Source organism: Microcaecilia unicolor, chromosome 6 (genome assembly GCF_901765095.1).
Source record: "Microcaecilia unicolor chromosome 6, aMicUni1.1, whole genome shotgun sequence".
NCBI classification, from domain to species: Eukaryota; Metazoa; Chordata; class Amphibia; order Gymnophiona; family Siphonopidae; genus Microcaecilia; species Microcaecilia unicolor.
In genome coordinates this window covers 344,390,677-344,408,560 of record NC_044036.1, presented here as the reverse complement: position 1 = coordinate 344,408,560, position 17,884 = coordinate 344,390,677, and the positions used below count along the sequence as shown (strand labels likewise).

The 17,884-nt window shown below is 46.1% G+C and overlaps 1 protein-coding gene across 1 annotated transcript in view; it reads right to left on the bottom strand.

Moving 5' to 3' along the window:
* TK1 (thymidine kinase 1) overlaps positions 1-15,502 on the bottom strand; it is a 46,507-nt gene extending 31,005 nt beyond the window's left edge. The window contains exons 1-2 of the mRNA XM_030208652.1: positions 15,363-15,502; positions 3,271-3,302 (exon numbers count right to left, since the gene is read on the bottom strand). Coding sequence (XP_030064512.1) covers positions 3,271-3,302; positions 15,363-15,428 — 98 coding nt within the window. The 5' untranslated portion in view covers positions 15,429-15,502. The remainder of the gene's footprint in view (positions 1-3,270; positions 3,303-15,362) is intronic.
* Between the last annotated feature and the right edge of the window lie 2,382 nt (positions 15,503-17,884).

Sequence of the window (17,884 nt, the reverse complement as noted above, 5' to 3'; positions counted from 1 at the left end):
AAGTCTCTGAGGGTGGACAAGCTTCTCGACCATAGAACTTCAACTTAAAAGTCTTTTTAATTTTTATACATGCAAATGCACGCCTGTGCTATAATTAAGATATCAAATAATGAAATAAATATGCACCTTCCTCAAAACTTAAACACTCGTGGGCCAATACTATCACTTGCTCCGACAACCTCAGCACACAAAGTTTTTTGTAAGTGTGCTATAATGAAACTCACTTGATAACTTATATACTTCCTTTTTCACTGTGTATCTATGATACATATAATAAATCAAAACCTTAGCGTTATATTACAAGAGGACCTTACGAGACTGGGAGACTGGGCGGCTAAATGGCAGATGATGTTTAATGTGAGCAAGTGCAAGGTGATGCATGTGGGAAAAAAGAACCCAAATTATAGCTAACGTCATGCAAGGTTCCACGTTACGAGTTACGGACCAAGAAAGGGATCTGGGTGTCGTCGTCGATACACACTGAAACCTTCTGCTCAGTGTGCTGCTGCAGCTAAGAAAGCGAATAGAATGTTGGGTATTATCAGGAAGGTATGGAAAACAGGTGTGAGGATGTTATAATGCCGTTGTATCGCTCCATGGTGCGACCGCACCTTGAGTATTGTGTTCAATTCTGGTCGCCGCATCTCAAGAAAGTTATAGTAGAATTGGAAAAGGTGCAGCGAAGGGCGACTAAAATGATAGCGGGGATGGGACGACTTCCCTATGAAGAAAGACTAAGGAGGCTAGGGCTATACAGCTTGGAGAAGAGACGGCTGAGGGGAGACATGATAGAGTTATATAAAATAATGAGTGGAGTGGAACAGGTGGATGTGAAGCGTCTGTTCACGCTTTCCAAAAATACTAGGACTAGGGGGCATGCGATGAAACTACAGTGTAGTAAATTTAAAACAAATCGGAGAAACTTTTTCTTCACCCAACGTGTAATTAAACTCTGGAATTCGTTGCCGGAGAAAGTGGTGAAGGCGGTTAGCTTAGCAGAGTTTAAAAAGGGGTTGGACGGTTTCCTAAAGGACAAGTCCATAAACCGCTACTAAACGGACTTGGAAAACTCCAAAATTCCAGGAACAACATGTATAGAATGTTTGTACGTTTGGGAAGCTTGCCAGGTGCCCATGGCCTGGATTGGCCGCTGTCGTGGACAGGATGCTGGGCTCGATGGACCCTTGGTCTTTTCCCAGTATGGCATTACTTATGTACTTATATAGTCAGGAATGCCTCTCATCAGCTGAATGAAGTCCAGGTCCTTATGTGATTGTTGACTATTTTTCAGTTAAATCAGCTGCTCTCCACTCATCAGCTCAATTCAATCCGTTAGTTCTCGTTCCTATTACACAATTAAATCAGCTGCTCTCTGTTTGTTAACTCACTGTCAAACGTTTCCCATAGAAACTTGAAATAGTAGTTCGGCTGTGCCACTCTTGCTGAACATATCTTTCAACCTGAAATCATGGAGAGTCTGATGTACAATTAGATCAGTTGTACTCCAATTCCTGTTGAAACTAAAAATAATGATTCAGCTTTACCACTCTTGCTGAATGTAACTTTTTGGAGTGAATTTATGAAGAGTTAGACTCTGCAGGGTTTTGAGAAAACTTCTTCAGGAACTCTACATATGATAATAAATTTCCACTCGCAAAATTTCCGCTGTCAAAGGAAAAAAACGATAAGTGCCCCTACTCTGTTGGTACTCTATCGCTTTCAGACTGAGGTTTTTAAATTGTCCTAGGCAGGAAATGATGTCATCACGTATCTTCTAAGTTAATTAGATTCCATTAAGTTTGGTCACAGGTAAAAGTATGGTCCAACTAAATACAAAATGGGCTTTATAATAAAATTCAAATAACAGTATTCCATTCAATAAAATCATTAAGTCCTCTAGGGGCAATTGTATTGAGTTCAAAAATCCAAAATTGTTCTCTTCTGTTAAGTCCCCTCCTCTGATGGAATGTACCACCTGATCGATAAGCCATTTTAATTGCTGAAATGTGATTATATTCAACGCAATGCGTTACTAATGGAGCTGTTACTACTTGTTTGTAAAGTCTGCTTTTATGTTCTGTAAGACGGATCTTTAATCTGTCTTTTTGTGTGGCCAACGTACCATTTTCTTTGCAAGGACATATGATCCTATATATTACGTACGAGGATTCACAGGTAGTGTTGGTTCTATTTGGATGTTGCCACTGATGTCCTTGTATAGTTTGATCACAAAATTGACAGTGGCCACGTGATTTTTGTACTCCTAAGATCTGTGTAACAGAATCGATCGTAGGTTGAACTGAGTGTACTAATTTGTCCCGTAAGTTCTGCCCCCTTCGGTATGCTATACAGGGACGTTGTTGAAAAACGGCATGAAGCGAAAGAACATCCCAATGTTGATTTATATTATGGGCAATTTGTGGAGCTAAATCTGTGTATGTCAAAGCATTCATGATTTTGTCCAATGGCTCTTCTGATATTTCCTGCAGTAGTAATGGACATTTATACATAAACTAGTAAAACAGGCTCGTTTCTAACACAAATGAAACAGGCGCTAGCAAGGTTTTCGTGTGTGTGTGTGAGAGAGAGAGAGAGAGAGGAGTGAGAGAGAGAGAGAGCAGTGAGAGAGAGAGGAGTGAGAGAAAAAGTGTGTGTGTGTGTGTGTGAGAGAGAGATACAGAGTGTGTGTGTGTGTGTGTGAGAGAGTATATGAGAGACAGAGTGAGTGTGTGTGGCTCCGAGTTCCATGCCCCCCTTTCCTCAGAGTGTATGTTTGAGAGTGTGTGTGTGGGAGTGGGAGTGAGTGAGAGAGAGAGAGAGAATGAGAATGTGTGTGTGAGAAAGTGAAGCCTTCAAGCCTTAAAGCATTCGTGCGCTCTGTAAGGCTCCATCTCCTCAATTGACGACACGTAGTTCTGGAACGTTGCAGGAATGCTTCAAGGCTTGGCGGCGCCTCGGCTTCAGAACGCTGGAGGTGCGTTTTATTATATAGGATATGCATATTCATAAGCTAGAATCTAGCTACACTTTCCTTTACCAGTGGTAAGCATTCAGCCCAGCAGCACAGGTCAAATGCTATTTTTTCATTTTCTACATTATTACTACTTCTGTGTATCTGGGACTTCTGGGATCATGTGACATTCATGGCTACTCAGTTTACTTGAAAAGCTAAGAGAGGGAATGGCTGGGGGGCACAGGAAGGAAGAAATGTTATTTCTAGTGGATACTGTGGATTACAACGTATCTAATTAACAACACAGGTAATCTCACCTTTTTCCAGAAAACATGGGTCCAAAGATAACCTATTGAATAAAGAGGAAGAGAAGATAGATCTTAGCAATTAAACTGATACATACTGTAAAGGAACCACATGCTAACACCTAACTATTACAGAATAAAGATCAGGGTCCTAACCCAGGATCTTCAGTTTCTGCTACTGAAGTTGGCTGCTATCTTTTAGCAAAATTGAAGCTGAAGATGAAGCCAGTGAAACCCCTCCCCTTACCACCTCACATAGCCTCCCTCTCCCTCCCAGAGCTACCCGTCAGTCAGCTCCCCACCCTCCTCCCATGCCAACCTCAGACACGCTGGTTGTCTAGTGGCCTAACTGGGACAAGAGCAATTCAGACTCTGTTGCCCTGGCCATCTCCACACTCTCAGCAGCAGTCTTGTAATGTTAACACTGTTGCTGAAGGTCACAGCAGCCATTTTGGTGGTGTAGACGGCTGAAATCACTCTTGCCCTGGTTAGGCCTCTAGACCACCAGGTCGCCTAAATAGGCACAGGGGAAGCTGGCAGACAGGTGGGTCCAGAAAGGTCAAAAAGGAGGCTTGTGCTGCTGTGGTGGTGGAGGAGTTTGTTTCAGCCAAAAACAAAATTTGGTTGGATTGTAACCCAGTCCTCGGGACACACCTAGCCAGTCATATTTTGATGGTACCCATAATGAATATGACAAGAGGCAAGTCTGCATGCACTACCTCCATTGTATGTAAATCTATCTCATGCATATTCATTGTGGATATTCTGAATAAAGTGATGTGGTTGCCCTGTTAGTCCACTTTAAAAGGTAATAAAAATAAAATATTGGATAGAATAAATTTTTTTGGTTAGCTTTCAAAGGTGACCCTTCTTCAGATCAGAAATGAACAAATGGATATCCTGAAAGCTGAGTGTCTCCAGATTCTTCAAGGACTGGGTCCTGATCTAACTGCATTAATACCTCCTTGACTGACGACACCCTCCTGCCAAGGCTGGTTTGCAGGTTATTAAGAATGAAATTAAAGTTTGCCCCCCTCCCTTTTTATATAGTCCTGGACTACTGATAGCCCACTGCTGTCAGTCAAATGCATCCTACTTTAGGTGTATTGTATCTGCCCAGACCTAGCCCCACCTAACAAATAGCTGCAGTGGGAATTGAACCCACGTGCCCAGGATCAAAGTCTGCTGCACTAACCACTAGGCATTAAGGACTTGGTGTTTCCTCAGTGGCGAGCAGATAGGTATCTGCAGGGCTTTTTTGAGGGGGTACTGAGTACTGGCACCTTTTCCATTGTCTGCTAAAATTGACCCATGAACCTCAAGTTTTAATGAAAGAGTTGAGGCTCTACACACCAATTCTGCCTTGTCATAGGTTCTGTGACTGGTTGCAGGGGGCCTGGTTATTATGGGGTGGGTCCCTCAGTAATTACCCTGCCCCTGAAGGGTGGCTTAGCATTTGAGTACCGGCACCTTTTTTGCTAGAAAAAAATGCACTGGGTATCTGTATAGTCTAAAACCATATTCAGCATATCGCACCCCCCCCCCCAATCTCCAAATGTGTCCTGCATGCATTAAGGGCGCGGTCTGTCTTCTTAGTTGTGACCGCTGTAGAAACCCCAGGCCAGGGAAACTCCTAGATCACACAGTTATGGAACGCACTGCCGCGCAGCTTGAAATCAATCTACGAAAGAACGAACTTCCGCATATTACTGAAGACCCATCTCTTTAAGAAAGCATACCACAAAGATCAACCAATGTAAATATGCACAACTCGCCCATCTATATTCAGAACTGTTTCACAATATCTGCTTGTATACCATAACTTTGTTTAATTATCATCATGCTGACCAAGATCCTGCAATACTAAATGTTTATACTAACATTCTTCCACTACTCATGATGTATTGTAAGCCACTTTGAGCCTGCAAAGAGGTGGGATACAAATGCAACAAATATTAATAATAATAATAATAATAAACTTGCAGCGCTTCCATAGTGAAGTTGTGAGCACAGCGCCTCTTTGGCCTCAGCCGGAACCTACTACTACTACTTATTTCTATAGCGCTACAAGGCATACGCAGCGCTGTACACCATACACAAAAGACAGTCCCTGCTCAAAGAGCTTACAATCTAGATAAGACAGGTAAACAGACAGAACAACTAAGAGGCAAGGGAATAAAGAGGTGGGGATAAAAGGACAGGGCAAGTGAGTAGTGGTTAGGAGTCAAAAGCAGTTGTAAAGAGGTGGGCTTTAAGTTTGGACTTGAAAACAGCCAAAGAGGGGGCTAGACGTACAGGCTCGGTAAGTTTATGCCAGGCGTGAGGTGCAGCAAGATAAAAGGAACGGAGTCTGGAATTAGCAGTAGAGGAGAAGGGGACAGATAAGAGAGATTTATCAACAGAACAGAACTCTTGTTGGGTTAACATATCAAGATTTTCTGAAGTTTGAGTGTGCTTGCTACCTAAAATGTTGAGAAACTTTGGTCTGTAGGGAACTGCTCAGGAGAGACCCAGCTGAAGTTTGGGGTACAGTGCTGAGGAGAGAAGCTAAGTGTTGAGGAGGGGTCCAGTGCCAAAGAGAAGCCCAGCATCAGTAGGAAGGGTCTCAGTTTGGGATACAGTGATGAGGATACATTCAACTAGGGGTACAGCACTGAGGAAAAGTGCAGGTGGCATTTAGGGGCACAGCACTGAGTAAAGATGCAGGTGGAGTTTAGGGGTACAGCACTGAGGTGGCGTGTAAGGGTACAGGGCTATGTAAAGTCACAGGTGGAATTTAGGGGTTTAGTGCTGAGGATATGGGGCAGGTGGAGTTTAGGGATACAGCACTGAGGAAAGGCGGAGGTGGAGTTTAAGGGTACAGAGCTATGTAAAGGCACAGGTGGAGTTTAGGGATACAGTGCTACAAGACACCTGGAAAACAGATACAGGGAAAAGAGACACCTAGGAGAGAAGAAATCAATGGTGCTCAGTCATCTAGACTACTGCAACGTACTCTACGCTGGCTGCAAAGAGCAAATCAAAAAACTTCAGACAGCCCAGAACACTGCAGCTAGACTCATATTCGGTAAAACAAAATATGAAAGTGCTAAACCCCTACGAGAAAAGCTACACTGGCTCCCACTTAAAGAACGCATCACGTTCAAAATATGCTCCCTAGTTCACGAAATTATTCACAGAGATGCCCCAGCCTACATGTCAGACCTGATAGACTTACTACCCAGGAATGCTAAAAGATCATCCCGCACATTCCTTAACTTGCACTTCCCCAACTGCAAAGGTCTAAAATACAAACTAATGCATGCATCAAACTTCGCCTACTTGAGCACACAGTTATGGAACGCATTGCCGCGCAACTTAAAAACGATCTACGAACTAACTCCCGCAAACTACTGAAGACCCATCTCTTTAATAAGGTATACCACAAAGATTAACAAATATGAACTCCACAACTCCTCCACTTACATTCAGAACTGTCTTACAATACTTGCTTGTATATTACTAACATGTTTTTTCATTATCATGTTAACTAAGATCCTTCTATAACACTAAATGTATATTTCTAATGATATTTCCACCATTCATGACGTATTGTAAGCCACATTGAGCCTGCAAAGAGGTGGGAAAATGTGGGATACAAATGCAATAAGTAAATAAATCAGATTCAGCAAGCAGAGACCAGTAGATAGGTGGCGAGAAGAGATGTCAAGGGAGAGCAAAAATCAGATTCAGGGAGCTGAGAGAGACACCTCTGCGAAGCAAAAAAATCAGATTCAGGGTGAAGAGACACTTCCAGAGGGAGGAAGATTCAAGGAGCAGAGACCACCAGATACCTGGAGAAAAGATCAGATACCTGGAGAAGAGACACCCAGAGGGAACAAAAATTCAGATTCAGGGAACAGAGACCACCAGATACCTGGAGAAAAGATCAGATACAGGGAGAAGAGACACCCAGAGGGAACAAAAATTCAGGGAACAGAGACCACCAGATACCTGGAGAAAAGATCAGATACAGGGAGAAGAGACACCCAGAAGGAACAAAAATTCAGGGAACAGAGACCACCAGATACCTTGGGAAAAGATCAGATACAGGGAGAAGAGACACCCAGAGGGAACAAAAATTCAGATTCAGGGATCAGAGACCACCAGATACCTGGAGAAAAGATCAGATACAGGGAGAAGAGACACCCAGAGGGAACAAAAATTCAGATTCAGGGATCAGAGACCACCAGATACCTGGAGAAAAGATCAGATACAGGGAGAAGAGACACCCAGAGGGAACAAAAATTCAGATTCAGGGATCAGAGACCACCAGATACCTGGAGAAAAGATCAGATACAGGGAGAAGAGACACCCAGAGGGAACAAAATTCAGATTCAGGGATCAGAGACCACCAGATACAGGGAGAAGAGACACCCAGAGGGAACAAAAATTCAGATTCAGGGATCAGAGACCACCAGATACCTGGAGAAAAGATCAGATACAGGGAGAAGAGACACCCAGAGGGAACAAAAATTCTGATTCAGGGATGAGAGACCACCAGATACAGGGAGAAGAGACACCCAGAGGGAACAAAAATTCAGATTCAGGGAACAGAGACCACCAGATACCAGGAGAAAAGATCAGATACAGGGAGAAGAGACACCCAGAGGGAACAAAAATTCAGATTCAGGGATCAGAGACCACCAGATACAGGGAGAAGAGACACCCAGAGGGAACAAAAATTCAGATTCAGGGAACAGAGACCACCAGATACCTGGAGAAAAGATCAGATACAGGGAGAAGAGACACCCAGAGGGAACAAAAATTCAGATTCAGGGATCAGAGACCACCAGATACCTGGAGAAAAGACACCCAGAGGGAACAAAAATTCAGATTCAGGGATCAGAGACCACCAGATACCTGGAGAAAAGATCAGATACAGGGAGAAGAGACACCCAGAGGGAACAAAAATTCAGATTCAGGGATCAGAGACCACCAGATACAGGGAGAAGAGACACCCAGAGGGAACAAAAATTCAGATTCAGGGATCAGAGACCACCAGATACCTGGAGAAAAGATCAGATACAGGGAGAAGAGACACCCAGAGGGAACAAAAATTCAGATTCAGGGATCAGAGACCACCAGATACCTGGAGAAAAGATCAGATACAGGGAGAAGAGACACCCAGAGGGAACAAAAATTCAGATTCAGGGATGAGAGACCACCAGATACCTGGAGAAAAGATCAGATACAGGGAGAAGAGACACCCAGAGGGAACAAAAATTCTGATTCAGGGATGAGAGACCACCAGATACCTGGAGAAAAGATCAGATACAGGGAGAAGAGACACCCAGAGGGAACAAAAATTCAGATTCAGGGAACAGAGACCACCAGATACCTGGAGAAAAGATCAGATATAGGTCGAAGAGACACCCAGAGATAACAAAAATTCAGATTCAGGGAACAGAGACCACCAGATACCAGGAGAAAAGATCAGATACAGGGAGAAGAGACACCCAGAGGGAACAAAAATTCAGATTCAGGGATCAGAGACCACCAGATACCTGCAGAAAAGATCAGATACAGGGAGAAGAGACACCCAGAGGGAACAAAAATTCAGATTCAGGGATCAGAGACCACCAGATACAGGGAGAAGAGACACCCAGAGGGAACAAAAATTCAGGGAACAGAGACCACCAGATACAGGGAGAAGAGACACCCAGAGGGAACAAAAATTCAGATTCAGGGATCAGAGACCACCAGATACAGGGAGAAGAGACACCCAGAGGGAACAAAAATTCAGATTCAGGGATCAGAGACCACCAGATACAGGGAGAAGAGACACCCAGAGGGAACAAAAATTCAGTTTCAGGGAACAGAGACCACCATATACCTGGAGAAAAGATCAGATACAGGGAGAAGAGACACCCAGAGGGAACAAAAATTCAGATTCAGGGAACAGAGACCACCAGATACCTGGAGAAAAGATCAGATACAGGGAGAAGAGACACCCAGAGGGAACAAAAATTCAGATTCAGGGAACAGAGACCACCAGATACCTGGAGAAAAGATCAGATATAGGTCGAAGAGACACCCAGAGATAACAAAAATTCAGATTCAGGGAACAGAGACCACCAGATACCTGCAGAAAAGATCAGATACAGGGAGAAGAGACACCCAGAGGGAACAAAAATTCAGATTCAGGGATCAGAGACCACCAGATACAGGGAGAAGAGACACCCAGAGGGAACAAAAATTCAGATTCAGGGAACAGAGACCACCAGACACCTGGAGAAAAGATCAGATACAGGGAAAAGAGACACCCAGAAGGAACAAAAATTCAGGGAACAGAGACCACCAGATACCTTGGGAAAAGATCAGATACAGGGAGAAGAGACAGCCAGAGGGAACAAAAATTCAGATTCAGGGAACAGAGACCACCAGATACCTGGAGAAAAGATCAGATACAGGGAGAAGAGACACCCAGAGGGAACAAAAATTCAGATTCAGGGAACAGAGACCACCAGATACCTGGAGAAAAGATCAGATACAGGGAGAAGAGACACCCAGAGGGAACAAAAATTCAGATTCAGGGATCAGAGACCACCAGATACCTGGAGAAAAGATCAGATACAGGGAGAAGAGACACCCAGAGGGAACAAAAATTCAGATTCAGGGATCAGAGACCACCAGATACCTGGAGAAAAGATCAGATACAGGGAGAAGAGACACCCAGAGGGAACAAAAATTCAGATTCAGGGATCAGAGACCACCAGATACCTGGAGAAAAGATCAGATACAGGGAGAAGAGACACCCAGAGGGAACAAAAATTCAGATTCAGGGATCAGAGACCACCAGATACCTGGAGAAAAGATCAGATACAGGGAGAAGAGACACCCAGAGGGAACAAAAATTCAGATTCAGGGATCAGAGACCACCAGATACCTGGAGAAAAGATCAGATACAGGGAGAAGAGACACCCAGAGGGAACAAAAATTCAGATTCAGGGATCAGAGACCACCAGATACAGGGAGAAGAGACACCCAGAGGGAACAAAAATTCAGATTCAGGGAACAGAGACCACCAGACACCTGGAGAAAAGATCAGATACAGGGAGAAGAGACACCCAGAAGGAACAAAAATTCAGGGAACAGAGACCACTAGATACCTTGGGAAAAGATCAGATACAGGGAGAAGAGACAGCCAGAGGGAACAAAAATTCAGGGAACAGAGACCACTAGATACCTTGGGAAAAGATCAGATACAGGGAGAAGAGACAGCCAGAGGGAACAAAATTCAGATTCAGGGAACAGAGACCACCAGATACCTGGAGAAAAGATCAGATACAGGGAGAAGAGACACCCAGAGGGAACAAAAATTCAGATTCAGGGATCAGAAACCACCAGATACCTGGAGAAAAGATCAGATACAGGGAGAAGAGACACCCAGAGGGAACAAAAATTCAGATTCAGGGATCAGAGACCACCAGATACCTGAGAAAAGATCAGATACAGGGAGAAGAGACACCCAGAGGGAACAAAAATTCAGATTCAGGGATCAGAGACCACCAGATACCTGGAGAAAAGATCAGATACAGGGAGAAGAGACACCCAGAGGGAACAAAAATTCAGATTCAGGGATCAGAGACCACCAGATACAGGGAGAAGAGACACCCAGAGGGAACAAAAATTCAGATTCAGGGATCAGAGACCACCAGATACAGGGAGAAGAGACACCCAGAGGGAACAAAAATTCAGATTCAGGGATCAGAGACCACCAGATACCTGGAGAAAAGATCAGATACAGGGAGAAGAGACACCCAGAGGGAACAAAAATTCAGATTCAGGGAACAGAGACCACCAGATACCTGGAGAAAAGATCAGATACAGGGAGAAGAGACACCCAGAGGGAACAAAAATTCAGATTCAGGGATCAGAGACCACCAGATACCTGGAGAAAAGATCAGATACAGGGAGAAGAGACACCCAGAGGGAACAAAAATTCAGATTCAGGGATCAGAGACCACCAGATACCTGGAGAAAAGATCAGATACAGGGAGAAGAGACACCCAGAGGGAACAAAAATTCAGATTCAGGGATCAGAGACCACCAGATACCTGGAGAAAAGATCAGATACAGGGAGAAGAGACACCCAGAGGGAACAAAAAATCAGATTCAGGGATCAGAGACCACCAGATACCTGGAGAAAAGATCAGATACAGGGAGAAGAGACACCCAGAGGGAACAAAAATTCAGATTCAGGGATCAGAGACCACCAGATACAGGGAGAAGAGACACCCAGAGGGAACAAAAATTCAGATTCAGGGATCAGAGACCACCAGATACCTGGAGAAAAGATCAGATACAGGGAGAAGAGACACCCAGAGGGAACAAAAATTCAGATTCAGGGAACAGAGACCACCAGATACCTGGAGAAAAGATCAGATACAGGGAGAAGAGACACCCAGAGGGAACAAAAATTCAGATTCAGGGATCAGAGACCACCAGATACAGGGAGAAGAGACACCCAGAGGGAACAAAAATTCAGATTCAGGGAACAGAGACCACCAGATACCTGGAGAAGAGACACCCAGAGGGAACAAAAATTCAGATTCAGGGAACAGAGACCACCAGATACCTGGAGAAAAGATCAGATACAGGGAGAAGAGACACCCAGAGGGAACAAAAATTCAGATTCAGGGATCAGAGACCACCAGATACCTGGAGAAAAGATCAGATACAGGGAGAAGAGACACCCAGAGGGAACAAAAATTCAGATTCAGGGATCAGAGACCACCAGATACCTGGAGAAAAGACACCCAGAGGGAACAAAAATTCAGATTCAGGGATCAGAGACCACCAGATACCTGGAGAAAAGATCAGATACAGGGAGAAGAGACACCCAGAGGGAACAAAAATTCAGATTCAGGGATCAGAGACCACCAGATACAGGGAGAAGAGACACCCAGAGGGAACAAAAATTCAGATTCAGGGATCAGAGACCACCAGATACCTGGAGAAAAGATCAGATACAGGGAGAAGAGACACCCAGAGGGAACAAAAATTCAGATTCAGGGATCAGAGACCACCAGATACCTGGAGAAAAGATCAGATACAGGGAGAAGAGACACCCAGAGGGAACAAAAATTCAGATTCAGGGATCAGAGACCACCAGATACAGGGAGAAGAGACACCCAGAGGGAACAAAAATTCAGATTCAGGGAACAGAGACCACCAGATACCTGGAGAAAAGATCAGATACAGGGAGAAGAGACACCCAGAGGGAACAAAAATTCAGATTCAGGGATCAGAGACCACCAGATACCTGGAGAAAAGATCAGGTAGAGTGAAAAGAGACATCCAGGAACAGCGGAAATTAGATTAAGGGAGCAGAGACACTTTGATACATGGAGAAAAGATCAGGTAGAGGGAAAAATGACATCCAGGGGGAACAAAAATCAGATTCAGGGAACAGAGACCACTAGATACGTGGAGAAAAGATCAGATACAGGGAGAAGAGACACCCAGAGGGAACAAAAATTCAGATTCAGGGATCAGAGACCACCAGATACAGGGAGAAGAGACACCCAGAGGGAACAAAAATTCAGATTCAGGGAACAGAGACCACCAGATACCTGGAGAAAAGATCAGATACAGGGAGAAGAGACACCCAGAGATAACAAAAATTCAGATTCAGGGATCAGAGACCACCAGATACCTGGAGAAAAGATCAGATACAGGGAGAAGAGACACCCAGAGGGAACAAAAATTCAGATTCAGGGATCAGAGACCACCAGATACCTGGAGAAAAGATCAGATACAGGGAGAAGAGACACCCAGAGGGAACAAAAATTCAGATTCAGGGATCAGAGACCACCAGATACCTGGAGAAAAGATCAGATACAGGGAGAAGAGACACCCAGAGGGAACAAAAATTCAGATTCAGGGATCAGAGACCACCAGATACCTGGAGAAAAGATCAGATACAGGGAGAAGAGACACCCAGAGGGAACAAAAATTCAGATTCAGGGATCAGAGACCACCAGACACCTGGAGAAAAGATCAGATACAGGGAGAAGAGACACCCAGAGGGAACAAAAATTCAGATTCAGGGAACAGAGACCACCAGATACCTGGAGAAAAGATCAGATACAGGGAGAAGAGACACCCAGAGGGAACAAAAATTCAGATTCAGGGAACAGAGACCACCAGATACCTGGAGAAAAGATCAGATATAGGTCGAAGAGACACCCAGAGGGAACAAAAATTCAGATTCAGGGATCAGAGACCACCAGATACAGGGAGAAGAGACACCCAGAGGGAACAAAAATTCAGATTCAGGGATCAGAGACCACCAGATACCTGGAGAAAAGATCAGATACAGGGAGAAGAGACACCCAGAGGGAACAAAAATTCAGATTCAGGGATCAGAGACCACCAGATACCTGGAGAAAAGATCAGATACAGGGAGAAGAGACACCCAGAGGGAACAAAAATTCAGATTCAGGGATCAGAGACCACCAGATACCTGGAGAAAAGATCAGATACAGGGAGAAGAGACACCCAGAGGGAACAAAAATTCAGATTCAGGGATCAGAGACCACCAGATACCTGGAGAAAAGATCAGATACAGGGAGAAGAGACACCCAGAGGGAACAAAAATTCAGATTCAGGGAACAGAGACCACCAGATACCTGGAGAAAAGATCAGATATAGGTCGAAGAGACACCCAGAGGGAACAAAAATTCAGATTCAGGGAACAGAGACCACCAGATACCTGGAGAAAAGATCAGATATAGGTCGAAGAGACACCCAGAGGGAACAAAAATTCAGATTCAGCGAACAGAGACCACCAGATACCTGGAGAAAAGATCAGATACAGGGAGAAGAGACACCCAGAGGGAACAAAAATTCAGATTCAGGGAACAGAGACCACCAGATACCTGGAGAAAAGATCAGATATAGGTCGAAGAGACACCCAGAGGGAACAAAAATTCAGATTCAGGGAACAGAGACCACCAGATACCTGGAGAAAAGATCAGATACAGGGAGAAGAGACACCCAGAGGGAACAAAAATTCAGATTCAGGGATCAGAGACCACCAGATACCTGGAGAAAAGATCAGATACAGGGAGAAGAGACACCCAGAGGGAACAAAAATTCAGATTCAGGGAACAGAGACCACCAGATACCTGGAGAAAAGATCAGATATAGGTCGAAGAGACACCCAGAGGGAACAAAAATTCAGATTCAGGGAACAGAGACCACCAGATACCTGGAGAAAAGATCAGATACAGGGAGAAGAGACACCCAGAGGGAACAAAAATTCAGATTCAGGGATCAGAGACCACCAGATATCTGGAGAAAAGATCAGATACAGGGAGAAGAGACACCCAGAGGGAACAAAAATTCAGATTCAGGGATCAGAGACCACCAGATACCTGGAGAAAAGATCAGATACAGGGAGAAGAGACACCCAGAGGGAACAAAAATTCAGATTCAGGGATCAGAGACCACCAGATACAGGGAGAAGAGACACCCAGAGGGAACAAAAATTCAGATTCAGGGATCAGAGACCACCAGATACCTGGAGAAAAGATCAGATACAGGGAGAAGAGACACCCAGAGGGAACAAAAATTCTGATTCAGGGATGAGAGACCACCAGATACAGGAGAAGAGACACCCAGAGGGAACAAAAATTCAGATTCAGGGAACAGAGACCACCAGATACCAGGAGAAAAGATCAGATACAGGGAGAAGAGACACCCAGAGGGAACAAAAATTCAGATTCAGGGATCAGAGACCACCAGATACAGGGAGAAGAGACACCCAGAGGGAACAAAAATTCAGATTCAGGGATCAGAGACCACCAGATACCCGGAGAAAAGATCAGATATAGGTCGAAGAGACACCCAGAGGGAACAAAAATTCAGATTCAGGGAACAGAGACCACCAGATACCTGGAGAAAAGATCAGATACAGGGAATTAAGATCAAATTTAAAGATCAGGAGCCTTTTCCTCTTTGGGGCAGGTAGGTTTTTCCACCTCTAACCCCTTCTCCCTGTCTCCCTCCTCCATTGTGTCCTCTCTTCTTCTCTCACTTATAGTCCCCGACCTGACCTGGATCTGACCCCGTATCTTGCTGGGGGAGCCGGGTAGCACTTCGGGCACCGTAACGCAGTTCATTCTCAGGCAAAAAGATCAGCAGCGGAAGTGAATTGACGCGGGAAAGAGCCCAAAAGAGACCCTCAGTCACCGGCTCTGTCAAACTCTTTCAAAAGTGGTCTGTTTCCCGCGCGCGCTCATACTCACGTAGCAGCGCACTACAACCAATCAGAAGCGACGGCCCACAGAAAACAGCCAATCAGAAAAGGGACAAGGCGATGCCGCGCCCACAAGTGGGTGGGGCACAACGGAAGGATGTATGACGTCAAAACCTTAACGGGAGGCCCGGGAGGAAGCGGGAAAACTGAGAAGGGACTGGGGAGGGAGGGAGGGAGTAGAAGACGCTAAGATAGGGTGAGGAAGGCGGGGGGGGTTGCCAGATTGAAAAAAAATATTTCCCACACAAAACCCCGCCCCTGCCGTCACCCCGCCCCTGCCGTCATTTCCCTGCCCCCGCCATCATCAGCTCCACCCCCGACGTCACTAACCACGCCCACCGCGACCCGCAACGGTCAAAAATTTCTCATTTGGTTTGGCTGCAACTTGGTCCATTTTTGTTCATGTCAAAAACATATTTTTAGAAATATCTCCCATCTTCCATTGTCTTGTATCTGGTCCATGGCCATATTATATCGCTATTCTTCAAAGTTACGTTGATGTTCATGGCAAAGTCGCACTAAAGCAACCTCTGTTTTACATAGTAACATAGTAGATGATGGCAGAAAAAGACCTGCACGGTCCATCCAGTCTGCCCAACAAGACAACTCACATGTGCTACTTTTTGTGTATACCCTACTTTGATTTGTACCTGTCCTTTTCAGGGCACAGACCATATAAGTCTGCCCAGCACTATCCCCGCCTCCCACCACTGGTTCTGGCACAGACCGTATAAGTCTGCCCAGCACTATCCCCGCCTCCCTACCACCAGCTCCGCCTCCCACCACCGGCTCTGGCATAGACCGTATAAGTCTGCCCAGCACTATCCCCTCCTCCCACCACCGGCTCTGGAATAGACCGTATAAGTCTGCCCAACACTATCCCCGCCTCCCAACCACCAGCCCTGCCTCCCACCACCGGCTCTGGCACAGACCATATAAGTCTGCCCAGCACTATCCCCGCCTCCCACCACCGGTTCTGGCACAGACCGTATAAGTCTGCCCAGCACTATCCCCGCCTCCCTACCACCAGCTCCGCCTCCCACCACCGGCTCTGGCATAGACCGTATAAGTCTGCCCAGCACTATCCCCTCCTCCCACCACCGGCTCTGGAATAGACCGTATAAGTCTGCCCAACACTATCCCCGCCTCCCAACCACCAGTCCCGCCTCCCACCACCTGCTCTGGCACAGACCGTATAAGTCTGCCCAGCACTATCCCTGCCTCCCAACCACCAGTTCCACCTCCCACCACCTGCTCTGGCACAGACCGTATAAGTCTGCCCAGCACTATCCCCGCCTCCCAACCACCAGTCCCGCTTCCCACCACCAGCTCTGGCATAGACCGTATAAGTCTGCCCAGCACTATCCCCACCTCCCACCACCTGCTCTGGCACAGACCGTATAAGTCTGCCCAGCACTATCCCCGCCTCCCAACCACCAGTCCCGCTTCCCACCACCAGCTCTGGCATAGACCGTATAAGTCTGCCCAGCACTATCCCCGCCTCCCAACCACCAGTCCTGCCTCCCAACCACTGGCTCTGGCACAGACCGTATAAGTCTGCCCAGCACTATCCCCTCCTCCCACCACCGGCTCTGGAATAGACCGTATAAGTCTGCCCAACACTATCCCCGCCTCCCACCACCGGCTCTGGCACAGACCGTATAAGTCTGCCCAGCACTATCCCCGCCTCCCAACCACCAGTCCCGCTTCCCACCACCGGCTCTGGAATAGACCGTATAAGTCTGCCCAGCACCATCCCAGCCTCCCAACCACCAGCCCCACCTCCCACCACCGGCTCTGTCACCCAATCTCGGCTAAGTTTCTGAGGATCCATTCCCTCGAAACAGGATTCATTTATGTTTATCCCACGCATGTTTGAATTCCGTTACTGTTTTCCTCTCCAACACCTCCCGTGGGAGAGCATTCCAAGCATCCACCAAAATGCTTTTATCACTCTATCCCAGGGGCAGTGACGTAAGAGACGGGAGGAGCCTGCAGAGCCAGCAGCCAATGCTTCGAGGCTGCCTGCAGACTGCGGTGCCGCGCTTTTTTTTTTTTACATTTTTTCTCGTCGTTAGCGTTGGCGCTCAGCTCAGTCAGCTGAGCGCTTCTTCTTTTTGTAGCGCCGGCCCTGCTGCTCAACAGGAAAAGCAGCAGTGGCCGGCAATGGGAGCTGGGGCCTAGCGCGGGCCTGGAGGAAAAGTGGGTGGGCGGGCCAGAGCTGAAATTGGGTGGGCCCGGGCCCACCCGTAGCTACGCCCCTGAAGTTGTCCATAGTACCTGAAGATTGGAGGGTGGCCAATGTAATGCTGATTTTTG